Source organism: Engystomops pustulosus, chromosome 2, assembly GCF_040894005.1.
Source record: "Engystomops pustulosus chromosome 2, aEngPut4.maternal, whole genome shotgun sequence".
In the NCBI taxonomy this organism is placed as follows: domain Eukaryota; kingdom Metazoa; phylum Chordata; class Amphibia; order Anura; family Leptodactylidae; genus Engystomops; species Engystomops pustulosus.
In genome coordinates this window covers 125608751-125621855 of record NC_092412.1, presented here as the reverse complement: position 1 = coordinate 125621855, position 13105 = coordinate 125608751, and the positions used below count along the sequence as shown (strand labels likewise).

The 13105-nt window shown below is 38.7% G+C and overlaps 1 protein-coding gene across 2 annotated transcripts in view; it reads right to left on the bottom strand.

Annotated features, from left to right (window-relative positions):
• The window catches only part of DOC2B (double C2 domain beta), a 452434-nt gene that overhangs the window by 13156 nt on the left and 426173 nt on the right, over nucleotides 1-13105 (bottom strand). For both annotated transcript variants that reach the window (XM_072136265.1, XM_072136266.1), the window contains 2 exons: nucleotides 3099-3180; nucleotides 59-155 (listed from right to left, as the gene is read on the bottom strand). In XM_072136265.1, the coding sequence (XP_071992366.1) occupies nucleotides 59-155; nucleotides 3099-3180 (179 nt within the window). The remainder of the gene's footprint in view (nucleotides 1-58; nucleotides 156-3098; nucleotides 3181-13105) is intronic.

Below are 13105 nucleotides of genomic sequence, written 5' to 3'. Positions count from 1 at the left end.
TTTTATTTCAGAATACAGTACTCTTTTTTTTTTCTCTTCGAGCATTTATATCACTTACCTATAAAGTCATTTGATTTTCCAATATCATAATCCCATACTGTAACTTCTAAGGTCTTTTTTGCAAGGTCACTGTGTTTAATTTCATAACAAAATTCCTGAAAAGAGAAAGGAAGAAGAAAGGTTTATATGCTGAGAAACTGACAAATAATTTCCATGACTTACATGCCCTTTATTTCTTGCTTAAAAACTGAGATGATATTCCTTATTAGGCCTCATTCACATAAATGTAGTGTGGAGGCAAGTACTAGTCATTGATTTAGCAGCTAATGTTGTTTTGGGATGTGTACTACTTATTTTTTCAATGGCTAGCAGATCTCTATGTATTTCTATGGGTCATACACAAGGTTGTGCTTTACTCAGCCCCGTGTAGGCGCTGACTTTTCAAGCTGCAGAACTCAGAGCAGACCCCATAACTTGCCTGTGTTTAAGGTTTGGGCAGGCTTTATTCCTGTCATAGACTCATAGACAGGTGAGCAGGTCCAATATTTTCGTTCTGTGAAGTCCACACGTTTTAGTGCATGAGGCCTATGAAAATGCACTAGCAGACTGATGGATGTGAGGATTATACCAAGTATTAATTCACTTAAGGCTACATTCGCACTGCCGTATCGGGGTGTGTATATATGGCCGACATATATATACGACATATATACGCCCCCCCCTAAACGGCTTACCGTTCCTGCCTTACCATTCCGTAGCCGGGAGAAAGATAGGACATGTCCTATCTTTCCCCGAAATACGGCGCCGTGCCCCATGTTTCTCTATGGAGAGGGGTGGGGGTGGGCGGTGCTCACCCCCTCCTCCTCTCCCCGACGCCAACGTGTGCCCACTGTGCTACGGTATGGCAGACACACGTTAGTGTGAATATAGCCTAAGCTTAATTTTAAGACAAAGTGTTGGTGAAATTTGGTACATCTTAATCATGCCTCATCCCATGTAAAATCAAGCCCGTCTCCTGCCGTACCTACATCTAAATGTTCCAAAATGAAATGTCACAAGTTGGGGTAGATTTTAGAATTCACTTTTCTGAGGTAGAAACCACGATACTAATTCTGCCCAGGATAGGACTGACCCACTGGTGAATGCACCCACCTGTTGCCACTCTGCCCCCTGCTGATGGAATGAGCTGTGAGCTCCCCACAACATCAATGTGCTTTTCTGCTGCTGTCATTGCCTGCTAAAATGTTGTACAGAGCAGCAGAGAAAGAAGAGGAGAGCAACTGGAGAATGTGGAAGGGCGAGTACCTGTTTAATTTTTTTTAAATGCAAAGAGGAGAGGTAGTCACACTAAGAGGGGGAAGATCAGAGGGGCCACAATAAGATGGGGGGATGATGGAGGTCACTATACAAGGGGAAGATGAGGGGACCTACACTATAAAGGGGGAGATGTGATACGGGCACAAATGAGGGGGAGATGAGAAGGGGGCACAATATAAGGGGTAGGTGAAAGGCCACAATATGAAGGGGAGATGAGAGGCCACAATATGAAGGGGCCATCCTATGAGAGGGAGATGAGGGGGGCCTCAAATTAGGGGGAGATGAGAAAGAACACAATATGACAGGGAGATGAGATGGCCACAAATTAAGGGGGGATAAGAGGGGCTACAATATGAGGGGGGATGAGAGGGGCCACAATATCAGGGGGAGACAACAGGCCACAATATCAGGGGGAGATGAAGGGTCCACAAATGAGAGCTGCCCACAATATAAGGGGGAGATAAGTGGCCACAATGTGAGGGTGAGATGAAGAAGCCACAATACCATGGGGAGATCAGAAGGGGCTACAATATGAGGAGGAGATGATAGACAACAATATGAGGGGGAGACAATGGGCCACAATATGTGGGGGGATGAGAAGGGCCATAATATGAGGGGGAGAGGAGGGACCACAATATGAGAGGGACATGAGGGGACCACAAATGAGGGGGGTGACAATATGAGGGGGAGACAATGGTACTATAATATGGGAGGGAGACAAGGGGGGCCACAATCTGTAGGAGAGATTTGGGGTCACAAAATTAAGAGGAGAGAGGTCACAATATGAGGGCAAGCTAAGAGGGGGCAACACTATGAGGGGGAGATGAAGGGATGAAAATGAGGGGTTGACAAGGGGACTACAATATGAGAAGGATGTAAGAGAGGCCACAATATGAGGGACAGATATTAGAGGTAGAGATGAGAGGGGGCCACAATATGAGGGGGAGTTGAAAGGGTGCCACAATTTGAAGGGATATGAGAGAGGCCACAATATGAGGGAGATATATTAGAGGCTAGATATATTAGGTGTATCTCCTGCATTTGTTTCTCATTGTAGTTACATTTTTGGTTACGATGTTAGGAATATGTTTCCCTGTGTTATGGGCAAAAATGTGCTTTTAAGATATTCATTCTAATTAATTCTACAAATTCATACTACCCAACAGTGCAGACAAGCTGAAGGCTACTATCAAAGCAACCTGGACTTCCATAACACCTCTTCAGTACCATCAGCTGATCACCTCTATGACATGCCGCATTCAGGCAATAGGAGCCCCGACCAAGTATCGAGTGTATTTACTGTACACACTTTTCATTTGGCCAACATTTCTGAGTTCAAAAAATTTTATACAGTTGGTCCCATATGATATTCTAATCTTTTGAGATAATGACCTTAGGGCTTGCCTTGACTGTAATCCATAATCATAAACATTGACAGAAATAAACACTTAAAAAAGTTCACACTGTTTGTAATGACTTTATATTGGCATTGGCAGTGCATGGGGGGGGGGCGATAGAAGTCAGCTGGTTTAGAGGGAGCATAGATGTGGATGGAGGGCACTTCAAAAGAAACAAAGAGAAAAAGTGGAATTGGGATGAAGGAACAGTCAACTGGCAGGAATGTCCTCCACCAGGTCTATTGTAGTGCCACAGTGTGGCTCTTTGAGCAGCAGAAGAGGCTGTGGATGGAAATAAAGGGTGAACTAGAAAGGTTTGAGATTCAAGCTGTTACAAGATTCGACATAAGGACATAAGGACCTGCAATCCAATTGCACAGTTACCTCATTAAATTCGGGATTTAATGTCTTCTTTTTCACTGCAGTTTTGTGTTTTGATTTCTTGTCTTCATCGGGTTTTAAGTATCTGAAACACAGATAAAGCATTCTAGTTATGTACTGTCTGCATGACAATGAGGTCACACATGAATTCTTCACAGTAGAAAACAGAGACATAGGGGGAAATGTATCATTGGGCCGGCTCCTTGGGACAGTTCTATGTCTGTCTTTGGAGCATCGCTGCTAGTCAGATTCATTAACCCCTTAACGACTAAGCCCTTCAAAACTCTCTAACTTTTTTATTTTTTCCATATAAAGAGCTGTGTATGGGCTTGTTTTCCGCGTAACAAATTGTGCTAGTGATGGTATTTAATATTCTATTCCGTATACTGGAAAGCAGGAAAAAATTCTTAATGCAGTGAAAATGATGAAAAATCACATTTGCGCCATATCTTGTCGGTTTGGATTTTACAGCTTTCACTGTGTGCCCCAAATGACAGGTCTACTTCATTCATTGGGTTAGTACGATCACGGGGATACAAATTTGTATAGGTTTTATAATGTTTTCATATATTTTAAAAAATTAAAACCTCGGGCACAAAATAAATTCTTCATTTTGCCATCTTCTGGCACTAATAACTTTTTTGTACTTTGGTGTACAGAGCTGTGGGTGTGATTTTTTATGACTTTTGATGACTTTTTCAATGCTTCTATTTTTAAGACTGTACTATATTTTGATAGATCGGGCATTTTTGGACGCGGCGATACCTAATGTGTTTATGATTTTTATGGGTTATTTATATTTATATCAGTTCTAGGGAAAGGGGGGTGATTTGAATTTTTAGGTTATTTTACTATAATTTTTTTTAACTTTTTTTATTTTTATTTTTTACTATTTTTCAGACTCCATAGGGTACTTTAATCCTAGGTTGTCGATTGATCCTACCATATACTGCCATACTACAGTATGGTAGTATATGGGGATTTTGCACACCATCTATTATAATGTGCAAATTGCGACAGGCGATTTGCCTCCTTTTGAAGCAAGCATCCGGTGAGTATGAAGAGCCCTCTTCATACTCCCCCCATGCACAACAAGACGTAAGGGTACGTCTTATTGCGCTATGGGGTTAAAGTGGGTTTGGCCCTTTGATAAATGTTTTTATGCTAAATATGTATCTGGGATTTTTCTTTCAAAAAGTTGCAAAAACTTTTTGTAAGCCTAAAAAGCCCAGCAAAACCAATGATATATCTCCCACATTAACATTATTATTTTCTTGATTACATCTTGGACATAATTTGGCCCAGTACAAACCATAACTGTGGTGCATTAATGATGTATGGAAAATCTCAATCATTTGTGCCAATGTGTATATACGCTTTAATGGCCACACAAATGCCCAAAGCATCTTTTTTGTTTTTCATGCTAAGCAGCAGTAGGATAGGAAGGAAGATGATGGCCGTGCCCTCACCAGTCTTACATTTCAGAAAATGAAAGCAATAGTTTAATAACATTTTACTTAACAACTGCTACAATTCCATGATTTAACCTTAAAGAATGTTATAAGACAAAGCTTAAATTTTAACATTCATTTTTTATAAAGCAGAGTTTCATTTTAACATTTTACAGGCATTACTTTAAACATGCAGTGACTGTAATAGACCTGCTGAGGCCACCAGTGTTCCATTATCCAGATTATACTTTACAACACACTGATATGGGGAATAATCTTGCCTTATAGTTATAAGTGATAACCAGTGGATACGAACAATGTATAAATGAAGTTATGTAACAAGACAGAATTATAAGTGTTGCTCTTAATTTAGATAACGAGACAGAAATGACATGACATTTATTACAGTTTCTCCACACCTTTTTCATTTGTGCCACCATTTGCCAGGCTTACCTTGCACTACAGTAAAGGCACATAAGGTTATGGTTGGGGTATATGGAGCATTTTATAACAGTTTTGATGCTAAAAAACTTATAGCAAACCAGGAATTGTGACCTTTTTAAACACTGTGGTATTGCAGGTAATGTGTATTATAGATCATGTATATATAAAAGTTTTCTTGTGCCGCTCTTCCCTTCTGATGCTGCATCAATCCTGAAAAAGCAGAAACCTCTAAACAAGCTGATGACGGCAATGAGTAGGCGACATCCTTGTGAAATGCGCAATGTATGTGTTCTAATGCTGTCAATTCTTTAGCGTTCATCTGGGATTTCTGAGACGTGGGATTTCATTTACTGAGTACAAATGTTTCCCAGTTACTTTTAAACTGGGTGTTTTATGCAGTTTTTTTAATTCAGAAGTTTGAATATGTAGCTTTATGTCAGGCTGGCCACAATATATTGCTGAGGGTACGTGTGTGCAGAACACTTCTACAGTAGTTCTTCTGTACATTAAAAGGATCAGCTGCTTAACTTTATCTCTCCATGTCATCAGGTAACTTCTGTGTATTTTCCTCTATTAGGTTAAATGGAAAACTAGGTACAAATACATTTAGTTTATTTTTACATTTGTGGATGTGCTTGTGACCATGCCAGTCACCACAGGAGAAAGGTGCTCTGGCACTGTTACTTACTGCCTGCTGTGCCTGTTGCTAGGTAACATGAATAAATTTGGGCAATGCAAACCTAGCAAATGTGAAACATAAATTTGCCTTGAGGGTTTTACTCAATGTTTAAATTGGAAAGCTTTAGTTTAAACCTTAAAGGGGTTTTCTGAACTAAAATATATCCATGGAATTGGTTACCCAGCATCCCCTATCAAACAGAGAATTGAACAGGAATCAGACAGTAACATCCTTAGGTCCCATGAACACGACCGCATGGGGAGGCCAGTTATATGGCCGTCCCCATAAAGGCACCCGGTCACAGTGCAGTGAGCAAACGGTGTGTCTCACCCCACCGTGACCTAGCCCTTAATCCTCCTCGCCCCACCATGACCAAGCTCTTATACCCCCTCCCTCTAGCAACCAGCTGTGTATTCATGTGCATGAGGCCTTAGTGTAGTGGTTGAACAAGTTATTGCATCTCAGTTGACATTCAAATAAATGGGAACAAATCTGCAGTAACATGATCTGACCACTACACAGGGAATGTTCTTCTTCCTGTTCTATATCTAGTGTATCCCAATGAGATCCCCCATCTATCTGATATTGAAGGTATAATCTATGAATATATTAGCAATATTTTTGACCGGGAAGCAATATTGATATCCAGGTCACCAGGCTTCTCAGTTGGGAGAACTGGAGGAAACCAAAGTCAGTCCGGATTCCCCCAAGTGCTTTAATCTGTAATTTTTTTTAGAAGGTGCTAAGGTATTTTTTTCAGAGACCAAATGGGGAGATTGTGTATATTGTAAATTGTAGGAAGGATCATATTATTATATCAGGGCTTGTGCGCCATAAAACTGGAATTAAAGCCCTGATAAATCTCCCCATTAACTGTAAAGCGTCCTTGTGCCTTTACTTTAATGAATCTACACCACTAGGTTTTGTAGTGGTAATGCACTTGAAGGAATGCAGAGTGTTGCATAATTCATAGATTGAAAGTACACAATAGTTGATATTTCTTCACAAACAGTCCAACATATTCCATATTGTGTCACTGACACATCATTTTTGCTATCATTTCACATTATGACCATTTATAGAGAACATTTTATAAACAAGTTCTTTTTCCAAGCCTCAAGCCCAATCCATAGCAAAATGAAACTGCTACAGGTCTTCCTCTGGTTATTTTTAGAGTTTCTATCTTTGCATGATGGATTTCTCATGGGATGCATACATGCTAATTGCTACTGCCTAAATGGCATGTAAAAGCTTCATTTGCAATTATTAGCTATCATCAAGTAATATGTTTTCCCTCATTTAGCCAGACATGCTGTATTGTGGCAGATGTCACATAAATAATGGATACAGTGTACAATACTCCAATATTTTTAGATGCCGAACATTAGAAATAACTGTTATAATAAATAAGGAAATGTTTCAGGTTTTTTTACATTTAGCTGCCCTATACTATTTTTGTGTTTGTCAGTGTTATGCTTTCTGGTAGTTATAAGCTACCAGCTAAGTCAGGACTTTATCTTGGCCACTCCAAAATCCTAATTCTTTTTCAGTTTAGATATTCATACTTTCTGGTGTGCGTCAGTCCATTGGCCTGTTGTATGATTCAACTGTGTTTAAATGCATAGGCAGATATTTTCTTTTAGGATCTTTGATTGAAAAAGAATTAATGTTTTCATAAATGCAGACAACGCAACCAGGCCCTGCAGAAGAAAAGCAGCCCGGGCATCATACTTCCACCAACTTGTATGATTACTGATATGACGTTCCTATGGTAAAATGATGTGAAAGCTTTATGCCAAATGCAACAGGCCCAAGTCTTCGAAAAGGTCCTACCATTAACTCACCAGTCCACAGAATATTATTAAAAGTTAGGTCTGCAGCCCCTAAATTGCCCTTCACCCTCCTTTTTTGACCTCTTGAATCAGTCACTACACATCAGGTAGAATATTTGTCACACTGGCCAATGCTGAGAAGTTAACCCTTTCCAGTCTGGTAGATTTCAATGGCTATGTCTTTCAGCTGTGGCATCTTATGGCATCATATACGCTTCTAGTCTATTTCAGTCAGTCAGTAACCATGCCTGCATTTGGTTGGCGAAACTGGACCCAGTAAGAAGGCAATTCATTTATTTACACAAAAGCAAATAGCACTGAACATCATTGTTTCTTTAATAAATTAAATCATCACTTAAAACTACAATTTGAAGATTATTTGGGTTGTCTGTCACATTGGGTAGTGATGGTATGAAGTAGGCTAGGAATAATCCCAGCTTTTACCTACTTTTCCATCAGCCTTCTATATAGTTTCCCTGGTTCCAGACATCCTGACCTGTCTATGCTGCTTTGTCTCATGCCATCTATTTGATTGTTTGCTTGTTGCCTGACTTTGGATCATTTTTCACTCTTGTTTTGACGTTGGACTTATTGACTTCTCACTAATTTAGTGCTATTCTCTTTACCAACACCCAGGGCCCAGGGCTGAAGATCACGTCTCAGGCGGCAGGTAAACAAGCCCTGAGGGAGGTGGCAGAATTTCCCATTTCCACCTGAATGATCCACCACAAGTACGCACTACCACTGGCAAGTGTATAAATTGTGAGAAGTATCAATGGTATCTGTGTCTCACAGATGCCATTGATGTGCGCAGTGGCATAGAACAGACCTGTATGGCATGTGATGACATCAGCAAATGCCGACCACATCCCCTCACAGAGACGCAAACTGATAAAAGAGCAGAGAAAAGAAGGGAGATTGCATCTGCATGGAAACAGGAAGGTAAGTATTCATTTTATTATTTTATTAATGGCCACATCCTTGATATAAATTTAGTAGGGGGACTTTGCAGAAATATGGGGTAGGCTGTGTATTATCCAATTATGTGGGGACTGCATATGCAGCATGGCGGTGGTCTAGATATACATTATGGTGGCGGCCTGTACTGTATGGAGAAACATGCAAATAGGTGGATATGATTAGTGGATAGACATAATAAAACATAATCCTATTCTCAAATATTCATCATTGTGACTTCTAACATCCCTTTATGATGATGTTATGTACCATATGTATATACTGCACTGCATGTTTCCCATTGTATTATACCCTTTATGTCTATGTAAATTATAGCTGTGATATTTTGGATCAATTCACTTAGTTTCTATATTGTTTATGTTCACTTTCAGTGTCTGAAGAACGTCTCTAGAAAGCTGTGAATGGTAATAAACTTTATTGAATAAGCCATACAGTAGTCACCTTACTACTGTAATACCGACTAGTGAGTTTGGGCTGAGAAAAAATCTGCACCACTGGCTGCATTTCCTGGACTGTATCTCATATCATAACTCAGCATGTCAGTTCAGTCCAATGATACAAGGTTCAGTCTGGGAATTCCTGACTGGACACACAATGGACAAACGGCCACTGATATTGGAGATCACAATTTACGTATGGAAAACTGTTTCTCATACAATTATTGTATAATTTACTGTGTATTGAGAGGGACTGGTAGGCAGAGAGTTTAAGGGACCCAAACAACTTTAGAATAGGAGTGGCAGCAATTGATGAGGTTACCACTGCTTCTGGTGTTTTACTTAAAGTCTTTATTAAAAAAAAAATGTATTGTGCATTAAAAAAACTTCATTTTTCATTCATTATTGAACAGCAAGTCTGCATTTCTTATATAATTCTCAATGTTTATCTGCAGCCTTAAAATTTCGTATCAATTAATTAGGATTTATCAGTGGATATTAGAACGTGCTTTTTAGATCATTTGCATTGGATCCTTTCCAGACTAGATACCAGAATTATTGTGCCAGGGTCTGCTTGTCATCGGCTTACATATATCCATCGTTTATGCGTTGTTGGTTATTCAATGATAACAGAGTATTCCTTAGGACTATAAAATTTATGCTTATTTTTGGTTACACCTCCTAAATTGACTTTTTATGGAAAATATGTTTTATGACCTAGTTAATCATTAATCCAAGCAAACCACTGATGGACAGCCAAGATGGAGAGCATGAGACCTTTCATTTTACCTAATGCATACCTCAAAGTTTAGTTCCTATTATAATAGAAATCAGTACCACACGGATAGATCCACCGCTCCGTAATATGTATTCTAATAATAGTAAATGCAAATTGATATTGCAATACAGAAATGTAGTTCTCTGCTCTGTCAGGTATTAAAATGAGGGATAGGAGTCTGCATAAATTGTTGAGTATATGAGTAATTTTCCTTTCCTCCCGGGTTTCCATTCTACATGTTATTTTGATTGAACATTACAGGCACCAGGACAGTTAATTAAATTGAGACATTCTCTTTCTCTAACAATATAAGGCTATAGGCTATGTATTTTGTTACAGAGATGACTGAAAATTTTATGAGTCAGTTTGTAAATAGAAAAGGAAGCAGAATTCAGACTACACTATTGCTAGAAATACAGAGGCATAAGGAAGCATATTCAGTGCAGAAAGCTGTTGTTTTTTAAGTTGCTTTGTAGTACAGTATAATTTGGTAGCTTAGGGATATGCCCCGAATTAAAAATGTGCTTCCATTATATCATAAGAATAAATATGCATTAATATTGACTTGTACATTTACATTTGATACACATACATCTCACAGAAGATGCACATTTTATAATACATTTTATAGGCTCAGTTTTATGCACAATGCACTTTGAAACCAGGGTATTATCCCAATTTCACTTACAGAAATGCACGAAGAGGTGCTGGTGCGGGATCTGTTGGGCCTCATCGGACTCACATCTTGGTAAGTATAAATGTTTGATTGTTTTAATTGGTGCCGTGGAAAGCTCTCATTCAATTTGGAACAATAAACCACATGTCCATGGAGCAGGCAGATTTTCTGTAACCCCTTCAGGATACAGCGTTTTTCATTCATTTTTTTGTTCTCCACCTTCAAAAATCTATAACTTTTTAATTTTTCCACGTACAGAGCTGTGTGAGGGCTTATTTTCTGCGTAACAAATTTTACACATTTTATTGATTCACACTCTGTATTGGGAAGCTGAAAATAACATCCAAATGTGGTGAAATTGACAAAAAAACACATTGCGGTCACTTCTTGTGGGATCAGTTTTTACTACTTTATTCTTTTGTGCGGTATGATCACGGTGATACCAAAGTTATATAGGTTTTATTGTGTTTTAACACATTTTCAAATATTAAAACAATGAGGCAGATTTATCAAGTGTCTGAAAGTCAGAATATTTCTAGTTGCCCATGGCAACCAATCACAGCTCCCCTTTAAAATATTCATGAGCACTGGTTAAAAGGAAGCTGAGCTGTGATTGGTTGCCATGGGCAACTAGATATATTCTGACTTTCATACACTTGATAAATGTGCCCAAATGTGTACAAAAAGAAATAGTTTTTCTATGTTTTGATGCTAATAACTTTTTCATGCTTTGGTGTAAGGAGCAGTGTAAGATGTAATTGAACTGACGTTTTAAAATTTTTCATGAAATGTAAAATGGTGCAAAAGTAGGGTTTCGGACATTTGGGCGCTATCTTCAGTTTTGGGGTTAACCACCAGGAATAACAGTTTTTATATTTTAAACAGTGATAAAAAAAAAACAATATCGGTGAAACACAGCGCATCAAAGGTCCAGTGAATGAATATACATATGCTAGATCTCGGATATACCGAATCAGGACAGTGGAATGAGAAATAGCTGCAAAGTCCTGTGTCCCGGTTCCGTAGAGGTGGGGATATAAGATCAATGGTACTGGATATAAAAAACAGGACGTATGACCGCACTTCTCAACTGATCGAAGTACGTTATTTCATAAAAGGACGACGCGTTTCGGGGCGTAATGCTTCCTTCTTCAAGTCCATACAATTTTAAACAGAATTCCCAACAGTCCTAGGTTCTCCTGCGTTTGTAGAAAGGATATAGATATCTTTAGGTGTGATATGATGCCCCGAAGAAGTAGGGGTTAAAGATGTAGCGATCCAGTTTGAAAGGATATCATAGGGAACAGAGGTGTGTTAGATTGAAGCCTGGACAGTCAGGAGTTTTTATATTTTGATAGATCTGACAGTTTGGGACACGGTGATAGCCAACGTGTTTGTGATTTTTACTGTTTTTATCAGTTATTTACTATTCTTTAACCCTCTAGGGTACTTTTACCCTAAATGGTCTGATTGTTTCTACCATTTCTGTAATATACAGCGTATTTACACAGTATTCATTATAATGTACCACTGGAGCATGTGAAGAGGTTGAGTAACTTTTCTTGACGTATCAGAGATCAAGTCCAATTTGCAGCTTAGAGTGTATCCACTTCTCATCTGAGAGCAGGACTAGCTACCTATGGGCTATGTAAACAAGAAACCTTTCATTCAGAGATAATAAAATAATATCTAGAGAATGTTAAGCATAAAGTAAAACTATAAAACCCCTTTAAGATTGGGTTAAAACATTATCCTGCCAATGTTAAATGGTAATCTTATCAGGTCAATGTACATTTACATCAAACAGCAGAGGAATAGTAGGCACAAAAAGGATATATATATCCATCAAATCAATGACGTTTTTCATTTGTCATAATCTTCTATAATTGACATGTAATAATGATATGAAACAGTAAAACAATGAGAAACCATACAGACAGGTCCAACAATCTCAATACTGTTTCCTGCTTTTATGTGAAAGTGATTTTGTAATTTAGTTTTTATTGATTTACGTGGTTATTTAATCAGCTCACTGCATAATATCAATATTGTACCTGATCATTCCCCACATATTGAAACTGACTTGCGTTTCCCTAATATTTTTGAACAATTCAATGGATGTTTTTTATTTTTAAAATTAATGGCCCAGATCTATTAAACTGGCCATGAAAGTTTTTTGTCTGACTTTGCTCTACAAAGAATGTGTAATCTGCTTACACATGTAAAGTGTCTGCGCCAGTTTTGTGTTGCGGCTGTACTGTGTCTGACAACACAGAAAAATGTGCCCCTAAAGGGGCGGGATAGTGCTTAGTCAGAGTTTGCAGCAGGTGTAATATAGCAACTCGACAGTTGTGTTGCAGGCTCTATGGTAAGGGTGCACCAAAAAAAGATGGTGCACACTTTCTGAACAGTTCAGGTTGCGCCCAATAATTGAAGACAGTGTACCAGTATTCAATTATCTGATGAACTATTTGCTTTTTTTAAAAATACTTTTTACAATGCTCTAAGTGACAGTCTTTGCTGGTTCCTGTTTGGATACCACAGTTGTCAATCTGCAGACAGGAGCAGCTCAATAGATATTATTGCTACAGACTGCACAAAGTCAGATAAAGCAGTCCTCCAAGTCACTTTCTCAGCACTCTCAGTAGTTCTGCATGGTCAAAACTACTGAAAGACTCCCAAGAGTACAAACACTACTTCATTTTTCACTTACCAACCCTGTGTAATCCTCCTGT